The 22,870-nt window shown below is 48.7% G+C and overlaps 8 protein-coding genes across 8 annotated transcripts in view; 6 read left to right on the top strand and 2 right to left on the bottom strand.

Moving 5' to 3' along the window:
* Positions 1-15,681, top strand: part of LOC126565068 (alpha-tocopherol transfer protein-like) — a 174,457-nt gene extending 158,776 nt beyond the window's left edge. The window contains exon 5 of the mRNA XM_050222206.1: positions 15,671-15,681. The gene's annotated coding sequence lies outside the window, so the exon portion shown is untranslated. The remainder of the gene's footprint in view (positions 1-15,670) is intronic.
* The window catches only part of LOC126564888 (protein phosphatase 1B), a 205,229-nt gene that overhangs the window by 79,899 nt on the left and 102,460 nt on the right, over positions 1-22,870 (bottom strand). The gene's annotated exons all lie outside the window — the stretch shown is intronic.
* Positions 257-1,777, bottom strand: LOC126565197 (argininosuccinate lyase). The gene is made up of 2 exons (XM_050222347.1): positions 620-1,777; positions 257-541 (listed from the first exon to the last, which is right to left on the bottom strand). The coding sequence occupies exons 1-2, from the start codon at positions 1,742-1,744 to the stop codon at positions 266-268; spliced, it is 1,401 nt and encodes a 466-aa protein (XP_050078304.1). The 5' UTR covers positions 1,745-1,777; the 3' UTR covers positions 257-265.
* On the top strand, positions 5,130-6,800 carry LOC126564597 (uncharacterized). Its single transcript, XM_050221675.1, has 3 exons — positions 5,130-5,174; positions 5,265-6,524; positions 6,600-6,800. Exons 1-3 carry the CDS (start codon positions 5,130-5,132, stop codon positions 6,798-6,800), a joined length of 1,506 nt encoding a protein of 501 aa, XP_050077632.1.
* Positions 8,849-10,492, top strand: LOC126560345 (uncharacterized). The gene is made up of 3 exons (XM_050216308.1): positions 8,849-8,887; positions 8,961-10,190; positions 10,286-10,492. The coding sequence occupies exons 1-3, from the start codon at positions 8,849-8,851 to the stop codon at positions 10,490-10,492; spliced, it is 1,476 nt and encodes a 491-aa protein (XP_050072265.1).
* On the top strand, positions 13,618-13,988 carry LOC126565692 (uncharacterized). The gene is made up of 2 exons (XM_050222894.1): positions 13,618-13,734; positions 13,797-13,988. Exons 1-2 carry the CDS (start codon positions 13,618-13,620, stop codon positions 13,986-13,988), a joined length of 309 nt encoding a protein of 102 aa, XP_050078851.1.
* Positions 16,766-18,469, top strand: LOC126564577 (uncharacterized). The gene is made up of 3 exons (XM_050221653.1): positions 16,766-16,810; positions 16,898-18,163; positions 18,269-18,469. Exons 1-3 carry the CDS (start codon positions 16,766-16,768, stop codon positions 18,467-18,469), a joined length of 1,512 nt encoding a protein of 503 aa, XP_050077610.1.
* On the top strand, positions 19,926-21,629 carry LOC126564570 (uncharacterized). The gene is made up of 3 exons (XM_050221646.1): positions 19,926-19,982; positions 20,060-21,334; positions 21,426-21,629. Exons 1-3 carry the CDS (start codon positions 19,926-19,928, stop codon positions 21,627-21,629), a joined length of 1,536 nt encoding a protein of 511 aa, XP_050077603.1.

The raw sequence follows: 22,870 nt of genomic DNA, 5'->3' as shown, positions 1-22,870 counted from the left end.
ATAAAGTTAGCCTACTTGCGGTAAACGTATATCTATATATATCTACACAAACATACATATAGAAATATGTATATGATCGAACTATTCCACTATATCCGCCTACTACGGCACGCAGGGCCTACAGTGGTGTATGAATAAACGGCACACAAGTAACAAAGGTAGCAAACATCTGTGTGACGCGACTTGCTCGTCGGCTTTTGGTATACAATCTATCTAAGTATGTGACGCACGTCACCTAAACACACACGCAATCCACGCACACACCTTACAGCGCATGCCCATCGACGAATGCTCGCAGTACGCGGATCTGTTCCTGCACCGAGAGACGCGACGTACCACCAACGACCGTATACTGCTCCACACTATTTTCGTAGTTCCAGATGCGGCTGATCGTCTCGTCAAAGTGTGGACTAATCTCCTGCAAATCTTCCAGCGTTAGCTTGTTGATCGGGATCTTTACCTTCTCCGAGTGCGCGACCACCTCACCCGATATGTGATGTGCCTCCCGGAATGGGATGCCACGGCGCACGAGATAGTAAGCCTACAAAAAAAAAAAACCCGAAAGTCACACAATGTATAAAGCAGAGCAAGACACGAATGGAATAAATAGCCCTCTTACCATATCCGTCGCGAGCATCTCGTACCCAAGCGAGCTAAGACAGCGATCCTCATCCACACGCATCGTTTGGATGATGCCACCGATCAGCACCAAACACATCTGCATCTGATCGTACACCCCGAACATGCCACTCTTGTCACACTGCAGATCCTTGTTGTACGTCGACGGCAGACCCTTGAGCGTCATCAGGATGGCACAGTGCTGCCCAAAGACCGGACCCGTAATACCACGGATCAGCTCCAAACTGTCCGGGTTGCGTTTTTGCGGCATCAAGCTGCTGCCGGTCGTGTACTCCTCCGACAGCTCGATAAAGTTGTACTCCTTGGTCGAGTACAGGATCAGATCTTCCGCCAGCCGGCTCATGTGGACCGCCACCAGCGTGCACAGAAAGTTAAACTCTACCACGAAATCGCGATCGCTCACCACGTTCATGCTGTTGTGTGATACACCATCAAATCCGAGGTCCGCCGCCAACTTGTGGCGGTTAATGTTGAACGGATTGCCGGCCAACGCACCACTACCCAACGGTAACACATTCATACGCCGTCCAAACTCTTCAAACCGGTCGAAGTCTTCCTTGAAGTAGAACGCGTAGCTCAGCAACCAGTGGCTAAATCGGACCGGTTGGGCCCGTTGCATGTGAGTGTAGCCCGGCATCAGCACATCAATATGCCGGTCAGCCACATCATTGATCGAGCGTACCAACTCCAGCAGCAGCCGCTGCAGATCGGCAATAGCGTTCCGCATCCACAGCTTCATATCTACCACGACCTGCTCATTACGGCTCCGGCCCGTATGCAGCTTTCCGGCAATCTGTGGTCCAATAATCTCAAACAATCGACGCTCGTTCACCGTGTGGACGTCTTCATCGCGGGGCAGCAGCTTGATCGTACCCTTGCTCCACTCGTCCCGTATCGCGTCCAACCCGTACACGATCACCTTAAACTCGCTCTGCGTCAGCAGTCCAGCATCGGCGAGACTTTTGGCGTACGCAATACTTCCATCGATGTCCTCCGAGTACAGCCGCTTGTCTACCGTGAGTGAGTTGTTCACCTTCGACAGGACATGGTCTGTAGCTTTGGAGTAGCGGCCACCCCACAGCTTAAACGGGGTGTTGTTCTGCATCTGTTCCGTTGCGGAAACGATCCGACTGTTACGATTGTTGCTCATCTTGTACCTGTATCACTCAACACACACACCAGCACTGAAGGCTCCGTATACTCTTATCACTTAGTATTCTACACTGCCGGCGGCACTGGGCTTCTAAAACGTTGGGCAGCTCCGGAGTGCTCTTAAATACCCTCCGACCGACCGAATCGAGAGCGATAAGCGATTCCCCCGTACGGGTCATCCGACCGGGGATCGGAGGGTTATCAGATCTGGCAGCTGTGTGTGCATGTGTGTGCGGGCCGGGGCCGGTAAGGTTTGGAAGCTACCTCGCGGGAACATCCGAACAGCTGGTGACGCTCGAATCCGCGCTCTCCCGATCGGAATTCCAAGAAAGAAACAGAAAACCCTCGGCGACTTTGAACTTGAACGAACCGGAATAGACAACGAGAGAAAGGGTTGCGATGGTTTGATGTATGGCGCCAAAAATTTGAAGCAATGTTGGCACACTGCTCCCTACTCAGGTTATTGCGTTGTTGTTCTATCGGGTTGTTCTAGCGGCAATAACGGGTGCGTTTTGTTCCTATTGGGGCCGCCCTTTCTTTATCGCCCGCCGGTGGTGGTTGCATGTTGCCGAAACACCGGGCGAAGGTTACGTCGCAAAAATAGACTTCTCGGAGGTCATGCAGCAGCATTCCAACAAAATCCAGAAATAAAGCAAAACCACCTTCGTGCCCCGTGGGCATGGTTAGTGTTTTAAATGCTTTTTGCTGGACACAATCAAAAAAAGAAAGTAGAATGAAGCGATAATCAGCATGGGGCGAGCGTCGTGAGCGTGATAGCTTCGTTTCATAATTCGGGGCGGACTGACTATTCGCCGTGCATAAGTGTGTTTGTGTGTTTGGGGAGCTGGGGATGTCGTAATATATGTACGTTTTTAGTTTGCGATAATTTTTGAACGCACAATGCAGCAGTGGCGGATTTATGTGCATTCGGAGGCCATAAGCAAAGTTGGCCCCGCCGGGCCGGTACCACATTGAATCTAAGTTCGGTAAGTGTCCGATTTTGATGCCCATGTGAAGTCATGTTATTGGATTTTTAGCAATTTTTTTTAATAATTAGTTTATTGATAACTGATCATTGATCATTTTCTTCTTCTACTTCTAGTTATTAGTTTATTGATTATTAATCATTGATCTAGAAAGCAGGAATGAAAATTGAGGCAGAATGATCGGGATGGAGAGTTCCACAAAAAGATGTCGGCCCAAAGACGCATCCAACGGTATCGGACCAAAAATATTGATCGGACCAAAAATGGGCGAGTTATCGCCGATTTTTGGGAGAAAAAATCCTTTTTCGTGGAATAACTTGGTCGGTGGTGGATGAATCGATACGGAGTAGTGCACAAAAAGATACGCAACTTAAAGACGCATCCATCGACATGCAGAATGTTCCGATCGCCCCAAAACTGAGCGAGTTATCGCCGATTTTCCACGGGCTTATGTGGTCCCAGAAACTCCTGGAAAATTTTACCAGTGGCATTCCAGCGATAACTTGCACATTTTTAGTCCGATCGGGGCGTTCTGATGCGTCTTTAGACCGCACATCTTGTTATCCAGCACCTCTCTCCGATTCCTCCATTCCCTGCCGAGTTATTCTACAAAAAACCGAGAGAGAGAGAGAGAGAGTGAGTTCCGAAGGACTGCCATCTTTGGAACATTGACAACCAACAAGTCCCAACATGCAATACAAGTATCCAATTGCTGGCAGTCCATGTAGGTATGTGCAAAGTATGTGTGGTATCATCAACACATTGTTTTTGATGCTAGATGAACGTTCAACCTACAGCTAGTACCATAACCATGCTTGAGCATTTTTTTTTGTAACCACTTCCACAGCATAAATCGGCCCATCGGCAATCGGATTGTGTGGAATCTCAGCTGAGTGGTTTCGTACCACTCCGCAAAAATCGAAATTGCCACGTTCACCTCCCGAACGCAACTAACGCAATTGGTACAGCACACGGTTGACGATATTGTGGTTCTTCGAATGGGTTGAGCAGAAGGTTGTACACTCAATCCAACAAATCCGCGCCAGACTCGCGAAACCCTAATCAAGCTGTACCACATTTTTTTTGGATCAAATTTGCACAAGTGTGGCCGAAAGCGTTGCTGACTTGCCTAGCTAGAGCTACATTATTGCGGTGGAAGGCGAAACAGTCTCTGCACTGTCTGGAGTTTTCAATGCAAACGATGTTGCTGTTGATTTTGCACTGCATATGTGGAAGACGTTGGGTTTCAGTGTCCTAACCGACAACAGCATGAAATTTGATGTGAAACTGACCTTTCGTACATGAAAATTTTAAAGAAGTGACCTGAAAGGCATTATGATAACTTTACTTTTGTAGAGGATTACATTTAGATCTATAGCTGTAGAAGCTATGTATTCCCAAATCTATTATAGATTTTATTATAGCTTGATGTATCATTCATACAAGAACGATTCTGGATCCTGCACCGATCCTTCCGCTTAGTGAAGAGCACTAACTGACTGGCTTCACTACCACGGAAGTCATTAGGTCAAGACGAAATAAAAAAAAAAGGTGCCCACAACTCAAGCTTATACACGGACGCAAGAATAGCATATAACTTAGTATCAATAGATACACTAACAATTGCTTCTTTGCATGCTTACCTTACCTTTTGGACAGAGTTTTGTCGCTAAGGCTTCGGTTGTTCGGTAACATTCGCAAGATATATAAACAGTGTATAAACAACGCACTGCACGGTGTTTGCCTTCCACGTACAGTTTCCATGCTGCCGGTAAGTTCTTGCCTCTCATAATTTGAGGTCCGGATGTTATAGGAGTGTCCCAAGGAACTCTGCTTAAAGAAGGCCACAAGGGGATTTGCGATGGACGTTCCTGCACCCAAATGCCCGCTACAAAGATGCGTTTCAAACAACTTCCCATCGGATCTCACCCAGCAGATAACCGACGCTCTAGCTAGTTGCAATTAAAATTTTGGTCTCTGCTACCTACCAAGGCATACTTTAACACTTTTCTAAGAAACTGTTACCAAACCTATTCGCCAAATATGTGTGTGTATGTCTCAAAAAAGAACAAACAAAAAGAAACAGCATTGCTGCCACCCAAAGCCCCCAAAACAGAGAATAAATCTGCACACCGATAGCGTTCATGGGAGGCTGAGGTGTGGTGGTCTGTTTGCTCAGGTGCCAGATATTCGGGATATCTGTCATATGCGTTGGGTTATTTCGAGGTACACTAACAGACACACACACAGACACATATTCGGCCAGCACCCACACAGGATCTACCGGTTGCGGACTATAAATGGAGCAGGCGATGGGTGAGACCGACCAAAAGTAGCAGCCATTCTGCAACCATGAAGGCGTTCTGCTTCACTTTAACGATTCTCTGCGCCGTCCAGGTAGGATTGTAGGAACGTAGCACTTCTTTCGTGCCTATCCGTCGTTGACTTTCACTCTCTTTCACGTTTTTCTTTTTTTTTTTTTCGCAGAGTATTCTGGCGTTGCCGCGGCCAGACTTCGGCATCAATGGAGCAGTGTCGGGCACGGCACAGTTCAAGACCGCGGGCCTTGAATTGGATGCAGCCATCACTAAGGTGGGTAGCGGTACCGTCACACTCACATCCGGTTACCAACTGCTGAAAACTATCGCCGACAATCTGGAATATATCGGAGATTTAATCGTCATCGACGGCGGCAACTTCGCCAGAGCGCTGGACAGTCTCGCCGCCGACAACAGCGGTGGGGTTGCAAACGCGTTTGACTTTACGATTTCTAAACTCGACGCGTTCAGTGCCGTGCTGTCCGGTAACTTCGGCGGTAAATTGGCCGCGATCGCAACCGACACTGGCGATTACATAGGCAAACAATTCGCCGATGCGTTCAAGGCGGCCGGAACGACGCTGACCGCACTCAAGGCCGCACTGAACACGCTCAAGACGGACGTGCAGAATGCGAAGAACGCTGCAGGCAGCTCGTCCACCGTATCGAACGCGATCATCCGTGCCAAGATTCCAGCCAAATCGGTCAACAATGTGATCACGCAGGTCCGTCAGCTGCGCGCCAACATGCCGCTGATCGGGTTCGTCATCGACAGCTCGCTCGACAACCTGAAGATGGTGGACACGTTCGTCGTTGATATGAAGGAAGAAATTGTGCGCGGTGTAGCCGCGTACGCTCTGTCGATCTCGGGCTTCAAGTTGAACCTGGAAACGGAGGGCATCAACATTTATTCGAAGTTTACGACGACTTTGGGTGTCAAAATCTTTGACCGTATTTCTACCCTCAGTAGTAACCTGAATGCCGTCACGAAGTACACGCAATCACTCCTGCCGGCGATCAGTGCTCTGAACACTGCTTTCTACAGCTCGCCAACAACTAAAATCAACCAACTCTTGGGTGGGTTGTCTACGTACCGCAACGAAGTACCGAATATAATCTCCAATTTGGAAACACCGCTCGGTGATGCACTGTGCAGTCCGATCAAAGCCGTGTCGCTGGTACAGATCGCCAATGCAGGCTACTCGGACTTCTGCTTCAGCAAGCACTCGCCACGAGTGTTCGCCCAGGTTGCGCTCACCCTCGATGCGTTCGACGTGTGCTTCGAAAAGGAGGTGACCCGCCTGTTGGCACTCGAGACTATCGCCGTGAATGTCGCCCAACAGATTGCTTACACTGGGGAAGATGTATTCGACAACTTGTCGATCTGTCTGGCCCTGCCCGACGCAAACAAGGGAGCCTGTTTCGAGCTGGTAAGTGCCAGTGTTCACTTGAAACTCATCTTCAAACTCACGCACACACTTTAATGTACCTCTTGTTTCCTACAGCTCACTCCGTACTACAATATCCTGGCCGGAAAGGCCGAGGCTCACCTAACGACGTTCGCCAACCTTGGCCTAGCGGAAGCCAAAGCTAGCTTCAACCGCCTCGGTTCCTGCCTGTACGTCTCGCTCTCGTTGACCACGATCGCCGCTACCGAGATAGCCTCGACTGCCACGTCCTGTCTGACTGCTGGTCCCCAGCCATAAGCATTAAGGCTGCAACCCCCGAATAACGTTATTACACCAAAACAAAGACGCACATGCATACCCACACACACACACACACCCACAAGCGAAATGGTTCAATCAGTGGAAAATATAGTTGAATGATATCGTGCACAAAAAAAAACCCTGATTCCACATACAGAGAGTGACAGAGCCACCATATCTTATGCGTCGTCGTGGGCCGAGATGTGGTCGTGCTTGAGTTTTTCTAGATCAATAAAATGTAGCAATTACATTAGACGATCGCAGCAGTTTTATCTGGGTTCGACAACAATTTCCACCCCATTTTCTTTGCCATTCAAAGGTCTGCCTTACCCACCCCTTTCACTCCTCCACACGTTCAGCAGACACTGACGTGGCGAAGATGGCGTGCGGACTGTTTGAGCAGGTTCGGTTTTGGTTAAGCAACTGAACTTATCCGATGGTCCAGGAATTGTTCGTACTGCCACGCCATGTTCAATGCCATCACTCTTAAAAACGGCCATGGTCCGTAAAGGGAAGCGTGTGTTTCGTCACGCCCGCTTAAATCTCCACCCACACCCCTCCGCCCTTCTTCCCCCGCCAGCCAGCAGATTCTATATAATAGTAGTAGATAAAACAGTGGTAGGATACAGCTCCGGCCTAGGGCGACCGCCTAGAGCCCCGAGAGGTGACTCGTGCGCAGTAGTAGCTTCACATCAAGGAATCATATCCCTGATGTTCAACCCCTACCCACCGATTTCCATTTCACCCAGGGCTTTCAAACCACTTGATCCGCTACTGTACTTGAGTGGCCCAGGGGGGCTTTCACTAAGGGCCTCCGAAGTGGTTCAATCCACCACTGTGACTAGTGAAGCCTGATTCCTAGAGAGACTAGTCTAGTAAAATGTCATAGTAGCGGTCATGATCGAACAGACTGGATGCCGGTTGCCTCTCCGTTCAGTGCCTTGCCGTCTTGCCGTTTATGTGTCTCTCCTAAGTGGCTTCGCCTTAAGCAATATGGCCTGTCCCGTCCCTTATGAATAAAAAAAAAAAAATGGCTTCGCCTTGAAAGAGAACTTTTCGTTGTCCTTAGGAATCGTCCCCCAAATTAGGCATCATCATTATGTGCGGCATAGGCTGTAATCTGTCCCAGCATAACAGTCACATAAGATCCAACCAAGGATGTATTAACATCGGTACCGAGGCTTGATGATCTGATGATCTATTGACATTGTACTTACGTACCACAGAGCAGAGCATATAAAGTCAGACTTCCATGTCGGGTGGCATTAAAAGGATGATTGTCGCCTGCCGATCGAGCGCTTAATCGTGTCGTAAACCCAATATTGTCCATCAGCCCTTTTAATCTAAGAGGCCTCGACATCGAAAGAACTACGCTTTTCAAGAGACTTGGTCTTCTATGGTCCAAGGTACTAGTTTTACTTTTGTCTCGGGAGAAGATCGCAGGACTTGTCTTGCGATCGGGCTGATCGTCCAAAGAGTGTCCTTTTACCCTAAAAGGAATACGACATGTTCTTCCAAGCGGTCTCCAAACTTCAACTTCAGCATCCGCTCATCATCCAAATTTTGGGTGATGTTTGGCATTGCTCTGAGTTGCTTATCTTTGAAGTGTTGTCTGTTTCTCACCAAACTACGATCCTCTGCTTGAGTGGGTAAGATGAATTAATAACCGGCGTCGGAAGTGACTTGATCAATCTAGAACTCATTAACTCCCTTTTAGTTGCATCTAGACAACGCTTCAGGATAGCCTCATTTTTGCGCTCGTCGCCCCAAACGTTTGTTTACATAGCTGGCAACGCAGCGCACGGAGAATAAACTGCTCCAACAAAAAAGGGAAGTAGCAGAAGAAGAAATAGCGCTATTCCTCTTCAACATTAGCAACAGAGGCAAACTTATCTCAAACATCATGGCATCGCGGGAACGGTTAGAGCGTGTGATGAGGGTTTGGTGATATAAGCGAAGACCACGGCGTCGCCGCACCACATTTGCAAACCGAACCCGAGCCCGTTAAGCAAAGCAGAAATAGCAGAGAAGGATCAGTGGTGATGATGTTTAAATTAGCTTTACTGGTGCTATGCACCATCCAGGTTCGTAACGTGCCCCATCTTTTACACTGAACCTCCCTATACTAATAATGTTTTGCTCTATCCCATTTTCCAGATAGCAACAGCATTACCTCGGCCCGACTTTGGGATCAATGTACAGGTGTTCGGTAGCCAGCATACGGCAATAACTGCCCGGGATACCAGAACACTGGTGGGAAAAGTGAACCAAAATCTAGACATTGTGCTGACCTCCGGCTACCCGCTGCTCGACACCATCAAGACACAGCTGCTCGGTATTGCGAACAATTTCTCCAACAAAGGATTTTTTGTGACTCAGGCGCTCGATCTGCTAGCCACCAGTACCGGTCAGCTGAATAGTGCCTTCGGTTCATTCGAGGTTGCCGCCGGTAATTTGATCACGCTGGTAAACACTGGACTCGACGCCTATTACACCGTGCTCGATACAAATCTGGACGACTCCATCAGCACCATGGTAAAGGACGCGTTAGTGGATGTAACGGCGGAGCTAACGAAGCTCGGTGGCCTGTTGAGCACACTGAAGACGCAAGTGCAAGCGGCTGTGACTGCGGCCGGTTCTAACGCACCCTCCAAAGCCATCCTGCGCAAGTACGTGTCGACCACGCTGACGTCGGACGTTGCCAAAAGTGCTATATCGCTGAAGGCGCTCATCCCGCTGGTAACGTACATTCTGGCCAACTCGATCGATAACATTAAGCTGGCCGATGACTACATCGTCGAGGCGGGTACGGTTGCCGAAGATGCGCTCTTGAAGGTTAGCCAGGGTCAGGAAGCGCTCGAAGCCGAAATCCAGCTGTACACTGACGGTACGAACGAAGTCGCCGTCCTTGTTGGACCGACGGCGCAGGCCAACCTTGACCTGTCGGGCCTAGATACTTCCGGCATACCATTGATCGAGAGCGAGATTAACGAGTACAAGGAAACGTACACGACCGTGCTGACCAATACGATTGCCGCGATACAGGCTACTTACATCACGTACAAGACATCCGTGCCGTTCGTTTCGGATGGGTTGACCGCGTTCTACAGTGAAAGTGCGTGCGACCATCTCTACCGGCTCGTGAAAGTGGTAATCTCGAACGGCGTTTATGCTGACTACTGCTACAACAAATACAGCCCCCGTACGTTCGGACTGTTCTATGAGCAGGCACGCGAAGCGAACCGGTGCGTCGATCAGGAGATTACGCGTCTGATAAAGCTGGAGCAGGTTGTGCTTACCATCGCCAAGTTGCTGGTGTTTAGCGTCGAGGACGTGCTGGCCCAGGTCACGATCTGTGTCAAAACACCGGCCCAGTGCAACGTTGCTGTAAGTGAAAGCCGGAAGTCGGGAGGACTGCCAAACACTCTCAGCAAATTGTCGCCTAACGCTTTTCGTTTTTCTCTCCCCCCCCCCCCCCACAGCCCTTAGAGTTGGCCTTCCACAAAGTGCATCAGGCTATGGTGGGGCATCAAACCACGATGCAGAACATCGTCGCGGCAGAAACGGTAGCCGGACTGAACCGTCTAAAAGCGTGCTTCACCACGTCCAAGTATTTGCTCGTGATTGCCACGAACGCGATGGTTGGCGAAATCAACAAATGCGAAATCTACGGACCTAATGCAGCATAGGGCAGTGCGGTTCAACAGGCGAACCACAGACGATCAAGCCCGCCAATAAACGACCTGCAAACGTGAGCTAAGTATGATCTGCTTTTGCAGATTTGGTTAATTTTCTCTTCTCGGAAGCCAACGTGTACTGTCAGAACCTGAAGAGGGGGGGAGGGGGGGATGGGGGGCATAGTAAGGCCAAAAATAAAAGAAAAAGAACCCTAACTGCTGTCCAAAAAATTTTCATCACGCATAATCCGCGCACAGCGTCCCAAACCGGTCGGCTGTTGGTACAGATGTATAGATGCAGCTGGTGTTTACGTTGCGCTGTGCCGTGGGTTCTTCGAAAATGGAGTGTAGTGTTCCCACCGTCCAATGCACGCGCGCGTACATTACACAGATTTTTGTTTTGCTGACAAACTTCCACACAGTGTCTTCTGAGTATCGGGTCAACTTCTAGAAGAGAAACCACCATGCTATTAAGCACTTTCGGTGGTCCCCAAACTAGACGGCTAGTCCTTCAGTGTTGCTCACACAACACAACAGCAAGTTGGGAACTTAGGCTGCTCATACGGCTATGTTCTGACATCCTGCAATGCTGAGTATGTCTCAAATTACGTAGGTACCGCATAGAAGTCTTCTCTTTGGCAACCTAATCATGATCCCTGCTAAGGGATAAGATCAAATCAGAGAAACACACAGCAGCAGATTAACGTCGCACGACTCGTCGTCTCTAAAGGCCTTTGTTATGGGGTGAGGATGGTCGAAGGCGATCTCGTACAGAGTATATCTCCTATCATAGTTCTCAGGCGATCGGTTACCAAAACCTCCTTGCCCGAGCCTGGTCTTGACTTATGGTCTTCAGAATCGGTCTACACAGTATTGGCACTGTTGTTGTGCAAATTGCTTTTGAACCACTCTACCACACGCCGCCAAGAACGTAAGAATTGCTTACAAATTTAATGGCTCGGAATCTTTACGGCTGACATGAGGAGATGTGTGCATAGAGCAGATCGTAAAATCTGTTGGACAGCAAGGACTCGGGGTTAAAATCTCATCGTACTATCCAGCAGTGGCGGATCAAGGCCTTGTTTGGAGGTCCTTGGCGGGGAATGAGTTACCGGAGCCCAACAACATCCAAAGCAAAACGATTCACCACCACGAGCTACTAACAACCTAGCTTTCGGGACTAAAACAAGAAGAAGGATCAGTCGAGGGCACTCACTGTCGGAATGGAAGAAACTAACCGACAACGTGAAACAGCTCTCTATCGCAATCGGAATTAATGAACTACACTCCAGAGACTTCAGAAGAGATGACCAATCTACTGGGATGTAATTTTCATTTTCACATTGGCACACAGATGTCACCACTGCTACCGTGGATACTTAGTCAAACCACACTAGTTGAGAGTGTGTAATAAATTTCCTATCTTTAGGCGCTAAACCAAAACTAAAGCTCACGGAATGTGATCGTCAAGGTTTTCCAACAACGACACGTCTGGAAACTGTCGCCGACAACAATTCCGCTTGTTTGCTCTCTCTCTTGCGTTCTCTACCTGTGAGTGTTGTAATCAAACAACCGCATCTTTTTGGAAGAATGTATGCTTTCTTTGCTCTTTCGAAATCCCTTTTTTCTTGCTTGCTCTCGTTCGATCTTTCGCTAGTTGTAGCTGGATAGTGCAATAGTTTAAATAGCTGCACCGCGTGCAGAGATGCGTGTTGCAACTACATTGCCTTCCTCCTCCATTTTTTTCTTTCTTTGGGGCATATATATACATCCGATCCCAACTATCAGACAATCTGATTGTCGATCAGGCCAACAGCAACAGCAAAAACATGCAAGTGCTTCATGGTAGTAGTTGGTTGGTTCTGGTGGTATCACTGCTACTGGTTTTAGATTTCGTGCAGGTAACATTGAGTTTGTTCGAATGGTTTGAAGCAACTACTCAACGCCAACCAACGTGACGATTAACTGGCATTTTCTTCCAGCATGCTGCCTCACTGCCGAGTCCGGATTTTGGCGTACGGGCGAACATTAATCCGGCGCGTGCGGATGTCCTAAATGAATCGGGTCGACTGCGAACCGTGTTCGACAGGCTAACCGAAACGAACATCCGGCTCCAGTCTGGCACACCGATGCTGGAGCAGGTAGAAGTGGCCATCGTTTCGATTGCCGGTAAGTTCCGTACGGGCGGGATGTCCCTCACGCAACACCTGCAAACACTCGCCCGCAGCAATGGGCCCTCCATCTCGGACGCCTTCAATCCGGTGTACGAGGCAATCCAAACGCTGCACGATCTTACGATCGATGGAGTAACGGGCGAGATGGGAAGCATCGCACAAGTGGTCGCCTCCTCGGTAACGCAGAAATTTAACCAAGCGTTCGGTGAGCTGCGCAAATCGCTCAACTATCTCCACACCACACTGGCGACGCTGGAAGCGAACGTGCGGCAGGCACGGTCGATGGCCGGCAGTGCGACCGCCATTTCCGACACGATCGTGCGCAACAACGTGCCGGCCAAAACGCAGAGTGACGTCGCGAAGGCACTGATCGAGCTGCGGCTACAGGTCGATGTGGTCCGGTACTTGGTACGGACCACACTGCTCTACCTGCAGGATGCGGACCTCTTCCTTTACGATACTGTGCGCGAGGTGGACGGATTCGATCGAGCGCTGCGTGCGTCGCTAGAATACTTCGCCCGAGAGATGACTAGTTTGGGGCGAACCACCACACAGTACGCGTCCCACACGTTCGGTTGCGCTCTTGCCGAACAGAATGCATTACTCGCCCCGATCCTGCCGGCCCTCGGTCAGGTGACAGACTTTTCCACCACCCTGCAGCCACCGCTCGAGGCTTTGCTCACACTGCTTAGCCCTAGCTATCTGTCCGATGGGTTGAACGATTTCACGAACCGCTTCGCCGGCTACGTTTCGGCCGCGGTGTCCATCGAGAGCGAGGAGCAACAGTTCGTACGCCATGAAACCTGCGAGTTGCTGAAGAAGCTGGTGCTGACATTGATCTCGTTCGCATCACAAAACGAGTACTGCTTCAACCTCTACTCGTCCCAGGCGTTCGGTTTGTACCGGTTGCATCACAACGCGGTGACCGAATGTTACGAGGCAGAGACCGAACGGCTCGCAACGATGGTCGATCTGCTGCGCGATACGGTCGATGTGTTGCTGTACGAGGTGGAGGATGTGCCCGACAATCTGGCTGTTTGTGTGACACTGCTGAATGGGCGTACGGATTGTGTTAGCCAGGTAAGGAAGAAACCCGATTCATTGTGGCCATTAGTCGACATTCGCTTGAATTTTCTTTCCAGTTCGGTGTGAAGTATACGGCTGTAGTGCAACTGTTTGCCACGATGTACACCAGCACGATGCAATTCTATGCGGAAGAGTTCGCTGCCAGTGGTGAACGGTTGGGTGCGTGTGTGACTTCCAGCCGCCAGAAGATGCTCGCCAGTGTGGCGCGGTTGAGCGTTAGGGTGGACGAGTGCCAACAGATGCATTGAAATAAATGTCTTAGAGACCCCGTTAGACTAGCAACTTAAGAGCTTTCAGGTATGGATTGTTTTGTGGTGTTTGTTTGTGGCTGAGAACGGAACTGAGTCGAGAGATGGTATTTTGAATCCGGAGTTTTCAAAGTTGACGGCTAGAGAGCGCTGTAGTGCAATGTCCCCATGCTAGCAGTGTAGGAGCGATCAGTAAGCACCAGTTGATCGTTGGAAGCACAGAGCCAAGTTTTTCCACTCTTGTTTGTCTTGTATGGGAGTGATGTTGTTGTAGCCTCTACCATCGGACCATCCCCATGTCTGCTATAGGCAGCTGCACTCCATACGCTTTGCCAGCGAGACAGAAAAAGATGCTAAAGGTGATGCGAAGGTACCAACAGAGTGTTGAATTTGATCGGCCTTAAACTCGGCCTTTACTTACGCCTCTCCTATTCCAGTGACCTTCTAATTGTCTCGAGATCAGTGGCGGATTAACCTATGTATGGAAGTAGGCGGCCGCCAGGAGGGCTTCGCCGGCCAGTGATGTCCCGTAGGCGGGGGATGGAGGGATCGAGGTGGGGTGTTTTACATAAAGATGCACGGCCCCGATCGAACTAAAAATGAGTGATTTTTCACCGACTTTCCACGGGCTATGGGGATCCCAATAACTGTCGTGAAATTCCGCCAGCAGCATTCCCGCAAGCAGCAGTTATGACGGAAAATTCTTTTTTGAAGAATAACTGTGCGAAGAGCGGATCCAAATCCAAGTTTCATCGTCCTTTACTTTTATTACTATCAATAAAGAAAGAAAGAAAATTTTCATTTACAAATTGGATCGTTTCAAAATTGGAATTATGCCGACATAGTGATATAGCCGACATCGGTGCCGGTCTTCAAACGGCAGGACCGGAGTTCTAATCCCATCCGGAACGTTCCGCCGTAGTGAGGACCGACTAACCTCACTACTTGGTATTCATACATCAAGCAATACGGCTGGCCTGGCCGTATTTACGAAAAAGAAAGAAAATTGGAATTATTATCAGAAAAGAAAAAAATATGTTTTTCCTATTTACAATTTGCATTTCCTTTTTGCAGCAACATAATATTCTTTCTCGGATGAGAAAAATATTCCGGTGTCGTTTGTCGATTGGAAAAATTTGGAATTTAAATCTCTTTTTATAAAAGAACTTAAGGGTAACACCCGAGCGCGTGACACACCCGAACCATGCCCAAATCGAACTTCGTCATCGTCGTCGTAGCGTAGCAACAGCGAGCAAGCGATCGCAGTGAGCGAAGAATGGAAGAAGAGAAAGGCGGGGGTACCTCCTTCCAACGAACACTAGATTTATTCTCGAATATTTTCGAAATCATATCCAGAAGTTCATACGGGAAGGATACGCAAATCTATCGCTACAAGGTTTATGATTTGTTTTACGTTAATTTTAAATTTATTATGAAACAAATCCAACAAATTCTGGACTATAAGACAATTAGAACAAATTACAAATTTTTAAATTAGACCAAGGGAATGCGTCTGGGGGAAGATAGAAAGAATACACAAAGACGAGCACCAGCCGAAGATTGAGAAATGGAGAAGGGAAATGGATAATCATTTGCACCAATTCGAAGATATCCTTGATGCAACCACGAGGGAAGGACGAGAACGAAGACGGTGCTTGAGTACATATAGATTAATGAATGAGAGTGAGGAAGGAGCACAGGTAACAATAGAGCATACCAGGCGAGGAGGTAGCCAATCTAAGATTGAAAAGGAAACATAACATTATTTTCTTTCCAGCATTAATTAAAAATTATGTGTGTTTTTGAATATTTTTTTTTGTAGTCAGTTTTTGTTCTTGCTTTAAGCATCTTATAAAGAGATCTCCACAACGTGTTTTTTTCATACTAAATTCAGGTTTCTAGCGACAACGTTTAACAGCGCATTCGATCCGTTTTTCCGTATCGAGTATATTATCCGGATTTTAGAGCTTCTGTTGGCCAAACTTAATATGCTTGATATCGGAGGTCAGCTTTTGACTTAAATAGTTAAAGTGTCGTCCTGTTTTATTACACGTTGACCACCAAATCCTTGAGTCTTATTGCCAGACTTTCCTTCGAGCTCAGAGACAACGGCCTTGTTCTGTTGCCGGATCCGATCCACCAAGTACAGCTAGCATAAGCCATTCTGTTAAAGTAAAAAAAAAATGAATCCTTTTATTTAACGTCTTTGGCTCCTCAGTCAAGCAGTCGTTACAATCAAGATATGATTTTTGTCTTTTTTAGATCAATGATCAACGAGCAATAAACTAATAAGTGTAGGAAAAGTCACCTAAAAATCCAATTACATGGCTTCACATGGGTAGCAAGTATCGGACACTTATTGTACTAAGATTCAATGTGACAGGGGGTCCCAATTTTCCCATCAGTTTAGGGGTCCTCTGAGAGGCAAAATCTGTATCGTGCGTGTCTTTCGGTTCAGACTACAAACCACACCAAAGACGCAAAAAAATAGCCTCAAAAAACTCAACTAGACTTGCCTGCAAAAGCATTCGTTGATGATGGATTTCGACTTCGATCTTAATCTTGTGCTAAAACATAGATTCTCATCCCCATGCCATAAAGGAGCTGATGTTTGCGCAGCTGTGCATCTCTCCCTCTGTGTCTACGTGTGTTTGTGTATGTGCGCGCGGGCGCTTTTCCAGACAGAGACTCCAAAGTCTGTGACATGTGTGCTAAACCGATCGCGACGAACGTAAACCACGCTTCAGTGCTGTTTTTGCGCTGTTACAGAATAAACGATGAAACTTTTTTACTGTTGCTTCATCCTGATCTTACTCGGTCAGGTAAGTGTGTTCTACCCAAAGGCAAAGAAGTGCCGTCCTTCTTATGCGCTTGTCACTTTTTTTTCTTTTCTTCGATCCTTCTTCCAGGATGCCTTCGGTGATCCAAGGCCAGATTTTGGTCTCTCAGCAAAGGTGGCCGGGAGTGCGCTAACGAAAACGGTTGCAGCGGAAGCATACTTAGACTTCGATCAGATCGATTTTAAGACGATCACACTAAAATCGCAGTACAGCGTGCTGAAATCGCTCAACCAGCAGATGACCACGATCGGGGCGAACATTGCCGCCACGGGCAAAACGCTTACGACCGCGCTGGAAACGCTCGCACCCAGCACGGGACCGCTACCGCAGGTGTACAGCGATGTGACGAACGCGATCGGTACGCTTCGGGCACTGCTCGAAACGGGCCTGGTTCCGCAAACGACCATAATCGAGCAGCTGGTTGGCACGTACATTTCCGACATGCTGAGCGATGCAACGCGCCAGCTCATCGCCACGCTGAACCGTCTAACCACGCAGATCAATCTCATCCAGAAGGGTGTGAACGATGCAATCGGGGCGTACGGTACGAACATCAACATACCGGACGCATTCCTCCGTCGGTACGTGTCGCCGAAGGTGGTGTACGAGCTGTTGCGCATTCTGCAGGATCTCAAATCCGACCTGCCGCTCGTGACGTTCATCGTGGAGCTAACGCTCGGCCATCTCAGCACGGCCGACGCATTCCTGCTCGAGTTTCTGGACAGTGTCGACGTGAAGGTGTACGAGACGGTCATGCATTACGACACGCTCAAGCAGGAGGTGGTGGAAAGTTCGCAGCTACAGGCGAACGCGATCGTTTCACCGCTGCAAACGTCCTACCGACAGCAGCTGGCCGACATAGCGTACATCAAGAGCGATCTCGAGGCAATGGATACGTACAACGAATTTCTCAAACCGGTGCTGGTAGCGTACGAGACACTGCTCGGCACGACGAACATGCTCACCCTACCCGGCAAGGTCGATGTCATCTACAACGAATATCTGAAGGCTGTCGTCGCCCTCGACGATTATCTCGATCGGTTCTACAACGCGAAACTGTGCGCCCCGGTACGGTCGGTGTTGAACGTATTGATCGCATCGGGACCGTGGGCTGACTACTGCTTTAGCAAGTACTCGCCCCGTCTGCTTGGGCTGGTTTCGGTCAACTCGAACCGCTTCCTCATGTGCTACCAGATCGAGGCGACCCGGCTATCCAACTTGAGCCCGCTGGTCGATCGGCTGGTCGTGCAGATTCTCTTCGATATTGATGATTTGGCCCAACATCTGGTGGAATGCTTTAACCGGATCGAGGACGGTTCCAACTGTATCGCTTCGGTAGGTTTTTGGTTTTGGGGGGAGGGGGTGGGGGCGATATTTTGGCGAAAGCGAGAGATTACAGATACTATTCCGTGCACTTTGGTTTTCTTTCCTGCGGCATAGATTGCACCGTACTATTCCGACCTGGCGGCTAACCTGAATCTAAAGGTGGACGATGTACTGCGGCTGCTGACCATCCAGACGAAGGCGAGCGCTAGCCGGGCGGCCGCTTGCGTTGCCAGCGGTAAGTGTGGCTTTGTGGCGTCGACCGAAACCTACATAAAGGACGTCAAGCTGTGCGAGGAGAAGGGTCCGAAAGCGTAATTCGATTCCGAAGCGAGCACGACGCGAATCGTCATCACGATGAGTAAAATATTAATAAAAAATAACCCACTAATGTTTGGATGAGTTCTTGTAGGTTAGCCTTTTTTTTTTTTTTGTTGGGTCTATACCGAGCCCAACGATAAGCGACAATAATTCCAAGAAAACCAACATTGCTGAACGAATTTAAACAGCTGCAAGCAGTAGCAGCAGCCGCATTGACAAGGTTATGAGTGCTTTTTCCAAGAAGAGCCTCCGTTCCAACAAATAGAGGCGAAAATTCGGAATTTGAGATACATTATTCCTTCATAAAAAATATAAAGAGCAGGCTAACTGATGCTTGTTCAATCCCAATAGTGATAAATGTTTAAATGAAATGAACAGAGTTTTCGTGCTTCTATGGTACCTTCAAGCTGGATGCAACTCATTCAGAATTTCGAAGGACTACGAGGAAGGCAAGACAGGACCCTTCAATCATCATCTTCATAGCCTCCCAGTCTTATCCTTTCAAAGCTGGGCACTATACCCCGGGGAAGTGCCTGATTTTTACGTATATTCTTCTTGGCGTAATGACCTTTAAGGTCATTAAGGTCATTTGAACCCCGGTCCTGCCGTTTGAAGACCGGCGCCGCTGTCGCCTACACCACCGGGCCGCCATTTTTACGATCCTATAATTCACGGCAGCCATCGGATGGCTTATTAGACCTTGCTAATACCACGTAGTTGAATAGTCATGTCCTCACACATCCTGCGGTGTAAAGACGGGCGAGCCGGACTTAATCACCCTTGATGATAGACCTGGCATGTAATGGATGTCTTTCTGTCATGCTAGTATGGCCGCTGTGTCCTGAAATAAACCTAGACAACTTGAATCTAGCCTCTGTCTTCAATTGAGCCTGAAGACCTCTGAACCTCAGCCATTTCGTCGACCTTTAGAGACATTCTTTTACGGGCATCATCAGCCTCTCAATTTTCCTTTAGGATTCAATCCTCAAGCATGATGACTAGTCCAATCCCGTTGCATTACAGTAACGATAAAACTGCGACAAGTTGCGCCCTCATCAGCACCATTTTTTTTTGCAGGCAGGCTTAAGCAGAAGAACGCAAAAAATCTGGCCAGCCTCTATTTGATCAGCCTGTGTCGTAGCGCTAACGGAACAACATGCACTCTCCCACACCAGCATTAGTGGCCTCTCCCGCCTCGAGGCAGCTTCCCAGTTTGTGTGTTGTTTTTTTACCAAATGTCTGTGGCGAATGTCTGGCAAACACACTTGTGGGCGTTTGTTGGTACGTTCGATCGGCAGAGAAACCCCCCCACAGTTGCGTTGCCAGCACAGAACCCGCTAGGTTCGCTAGATATCCGTGAACTAACTTACACAGAGCGTGTTGGCAGGCTGATTGAAAAAGGCTTTTGCTGTATGATTGTGATCTTTGGTTTGGAGGTTTTTTTGACTGAGCGATGCTGCCCAAATCGGTACTTCCGGTACTGCTGCTGCTAGTCGGTGTGCTGCTGCAGGTGAGAAGCCTTTATTTCCCCCCACCGAATGCTTCTTCTTCACATGTTTTTCTTCTTCTCATCTTCCTCCTTCCCAGCCGAGCTATGCTGACCCGTCGCCAGATTTTGGAATTAAGGCAACGATTACCGCCACGACGAATATCGTCCGACAGATCGGCACACTTAACACGGCGTTCGATAACGTGGACGACATGAGCTTAACGCTATCGGCTGGCTACACGGTGCTGGATGATATGAAGGCAGCGATCATTTTCATTGGCAGCAAGGTAACGGCTGCCGGTAAGGTGCTTACCAGCGCACTCACCACACTGGCCGGTGATCGATCGAACGATGTGAACGGTGCCTTTGCACCGGTCTACAATGCCATCGGCGCGTTGCGCACCTTGCTGCAGACTGGCTTTACGGCACAGTTTACGACGCTCCAGAGGCAGGGCATCTTCATCACGAACCAGCTGACCGATTCGTTCAAGGCGATCCTGACCCGGCTGACGCTTATCAGCGGTGCGCTGGATCGTTTGAAGGCGGGCGTTACGGCGGCACGGGATGCACCGGGCAATCCACCGAACGGCATATCCCCGGACAATCTGAGCCGCTACGTAACGTCCAAGATGACGTTCGATCTGCAGGATGCGCTGTCCCGGCTGACCAGCGATCTGCCGCTCGTCCAGTTCATCGTGGAGGAAACGCAACGCAAGCTTAGCATTGCGGATCAATTTTTGGGCGATATGCGCATCGAAGCGGAAACGGTCATCGGCGATACGACCAATGCGGAGCAACGGTTCGAGAGTGACGTGAGCACGGTCAGCACGAGCGTCGTTGCCGCACTGAACGAACGTGTTAAGCCGTCGTACAATGAGCAGCTGCAAACGATCGGAACGGTCCAGAGCAAGCTGGAAGCGATCGGCACGTACACGGACGATCTGAAACCAGCGCTGGACCGGCTGGCGGAGCTGCTGAACGAGGCCGGCATTACGGCGCGCACGATCGAAATTGAGAATGCCTTCACGCAGTACAACAACGATCTGGACGGTACGATCGCGAGCGTTACGGCGGTGGAGCGGTTTTTCATCGACGAATCTTGCAGCGGGCTGGTGAGCGTGATCGATGCGCTGGTTGCCAACTCACCGTACTCGAACTTTTGCTTCAGCAAGTTCTCGCCCCGACTGTTTACGCAGTATGCGCTTTCGTTCTACATCGTGTCCGAGTGTTACGATATCGAGACGGAGCGTATCTTCAGGCTGCAGGATCTAATGTCACTGATCGTCGGTATGATCGTGTACGATGTGGAGGATCTGGGCGATGCCATCATCACCTGCGCACTGCTTACGGATGGTTCGAACTGTGTAACGACGGTACGTTTGATGGGGGACATGGTAATGGCCATGCTTCACCTTTAAACTTACTCTTTTCTCTTGCTCTCTCTGTCTTTTCTCCCACCATCAGATCGGTCCGTACTACGAAAAGCTTGCTACCACGGTGGACGAAAAGCAAGCCTACATGGTCAACTTCATCCTGTCCGAGACGAAGTTTAGCTTGCAGCGGGTTAGCTCTTGCATTAACAAGGCCAAGTACTCGACCGTCATTTCGGTGGTCGCAATCGTTGAGAATCTCAAAACATGTTCGAAGAATGGACCATCCATTGCTTAGTGGTTGAGCCTGGTTACTGGTTGTTGGTTGGTTTGGCGTCAATTTGCGTTAAATAAAATCATCTGAAAGACAATGGCGAGAGCATTAATTTTTACAATGAATTTTTGTGTTTATATTTGTAGCTATTATGGCACTAAACCAACGGATTGATAAGCCTTCCCGGTGTTGTTGATGGGCATGACATTATACTAGTCAAGGCCTCGTAGAACCTTCCCTTTGTGTCCGCAAACTCCGGGATGTATGCACACTCCGGGATGCATGGGATGCATGCAAGCTTTGAAATCCAAAAACCTTAAACCTTCTTATTCCGTTAACAGCTTGTTCGTATTGCTAATAACTAAAGTTAGCAATGTTCGAAATTCTCCTTGATTACAATACATTTTCTTGTGCGAAATGGCCGTGAAGTATTGCACCTTTGCCCGGTTGTAGAGGTGTAATATGTGTTAACATTTCTTGTCCGCAGTCATGGGTTTTCAAATCGTTTCTTCGTCCTGGCGAATTGGGAAAAATCACACAAACGCACGATATATAAATTCGCCATTATGTGAATTGTGAAAATTGTCTAGTAATAGAAAAAGAAATCGAAACTATGTAAAGCATTTTGATGAGCAATTTTGACTATTGCTCCTATTACCATTGCCAACAATCATAATTGTACTAATGATAACCATAATTAGTAAGTGGTCTGAAACGTGCCAATACCTAATGAAGGCCCGGTGGTATCTGCCTAGGAGGTTTTCAAAAAAGGGTCCCGATTCGTAGTAATAAATTGTTGTAGTGTCTCTTCTTCATGTGCTTGTGCTAAAATTTTTCAATCTGTTATCGCAAATTCAATATTTATGTCTCCTCATTGCAATCACGTGTACGCCCCCACCCCTTCTCTTTGTGGCGTTCGGAAAATAATCGCAGAAATTCACATCACATTCCCTCCCATATGTCCATTGGAGCGGTTATAGAGTCGCTCCGAAATATGAGGTATTTTTTGCTGGTCAATAAGCCAGTTTGTTTTGCGGAAGGGTGGCCCCAAGACGCTTCCAACGATCCAACGTCCAACAAACGATCGCTGGACGCCAGAATCGAACCACAACTGAGCGAGTTTTTTTTTTACCGATTTTCAACGGGATTGCTGTTGTTTTCCGCAATAACTTGATGGGAGGTGGAGGGATCGGGTTGGTGTGTTCAGCAAAAAGTTGCGTGGCACCAAGACGCTTCAAACGGTATGCCGCACGCCACGATCGGAC

Source organism: Anopheles maculipalpis, chromosome 3RL (genome assembly GCF_943734695.1).
Source record: "Anopheles maculipalpis chromosome 3RL, idAnoMacuDA_375_x, whole genome shotgun sequence".
Classification (NCBI taxonomy): domain Eukaryota; kingdom Metazoa; phylum Arthropoda; class Insecta; order Diptera; family Culicidae; genus Anopheles; species Anopheles maculipalpis.
Note: the sequence above shows the minus strand (reverse complement) of the source record. Positions and strands in the feature narration are given on the sequence as shown.

Coding starts and splice junctions, on each gene's coding strand:
- LOC126564577 (XM_050221653.1), top strand. CDS start 16,766: ATGAAACTTTTTTACTGTTGCTTCATCCTGATCTTACTCGGTCAG. Junction 16,811..16,897: donor TCCTGATCTTACTCGGTCAG/GTAAGTGTGTTC, acceptor TCCTTCTTCCAG/GATGCCTTCGGTGATCCAAG. Junction 18,164..18,268: donor GTTCCAACTGTATCGCTTCG/GTAGGTTTTTGG, acceptor CCTGCGGCATAG/ATTGCACCGTACTATTCCGA.
- LOC126560345 (XM_050216308.1), top strand. CDS start 8,849: ATGTTTAAATTAGCTTTACTGGTGCTATGCACCATCCAG. Junction 8,888..8,960: donor TGGTGCTATGCACCATCCAG/GTTCGTAACGTG, acceptor CCCATTTTCCAG/ATAGCAACAGCATTACCTCG. Junction 10,191..10,285: donor CGGCCCAGTGCAACGTTGCT/GTAAGTGAAAGC, acceptor CCCCCCCCACAG/CCCTTAGAGTTGGCCTTCCA.
- LOC126564597 (XM_050221675.1), top strand. CDS start 5,130: ATGAAGGCGTTCTGCTTCACTTTAACGATTCTCTGCGCCGTCCAG. Junction 5,175..5,264: donor CGATTCTCTGCGCCGTCCAG/GTAGGATTGTAG, acceptor TTTTTTTCGCAG/AGTATTCTGGCGTTGCCGCG. Junction 6,525..6,599: donor AGGGAGCCTGTTTCGAGCTG/GTAAGTGCCAGT, acceptor TGTTTCCTACAG/CTCACTCCGTACTACAATAT.
- LOC126565692 (XM_050222894.1), top strand. CDS start 13,618: ATGGTCGATCTGCTGCGCGATACGGTCGATGTGTTGCTGTACGAGGTG. Junction 13,735..13,796: donor GTACGGATTGTGTTAGCCAG/GTAAGGAAGAAA, acceptor TTTTCTTTCCAG/TTCGGTGTGAAGTATACGGC.
- LOC126564570 (XM_050221646.1), top strand. CDS start 19,926: ATGCTGCCCAAATCGGTACTTCCGGTACTGCTGCTGCTAGTCGGTGTG. Junction 19,983..20,059: donor TAGTCGGTGTGCTGCTGCAG/GTGAGAAGCCTT, acceptor CCTCCTTCCCAG/CCGAGCTATGCTGACCCGTC. Junction 21,335..21,425: donor GTTCGAACTGTGTAACGACG/GTACGTTTGATG, acceptor TCCCACCATCAG/ATCGGTCCGTACTACGAAAA.
- LOC126565197 (XM_050222347.1), bottom strand. CDS start 1,744: ATGCAGAACAACACCCCGTTTAAGCTGTGGGGTGGCCGCTACTCCAAA. Junction 542..619: donor AGATGCTCGCGACGGATATG/GTAAGAGGGCTA, acceptor TTTTTTTTGTAG/GCTTACTATCTCGTGCGCCG.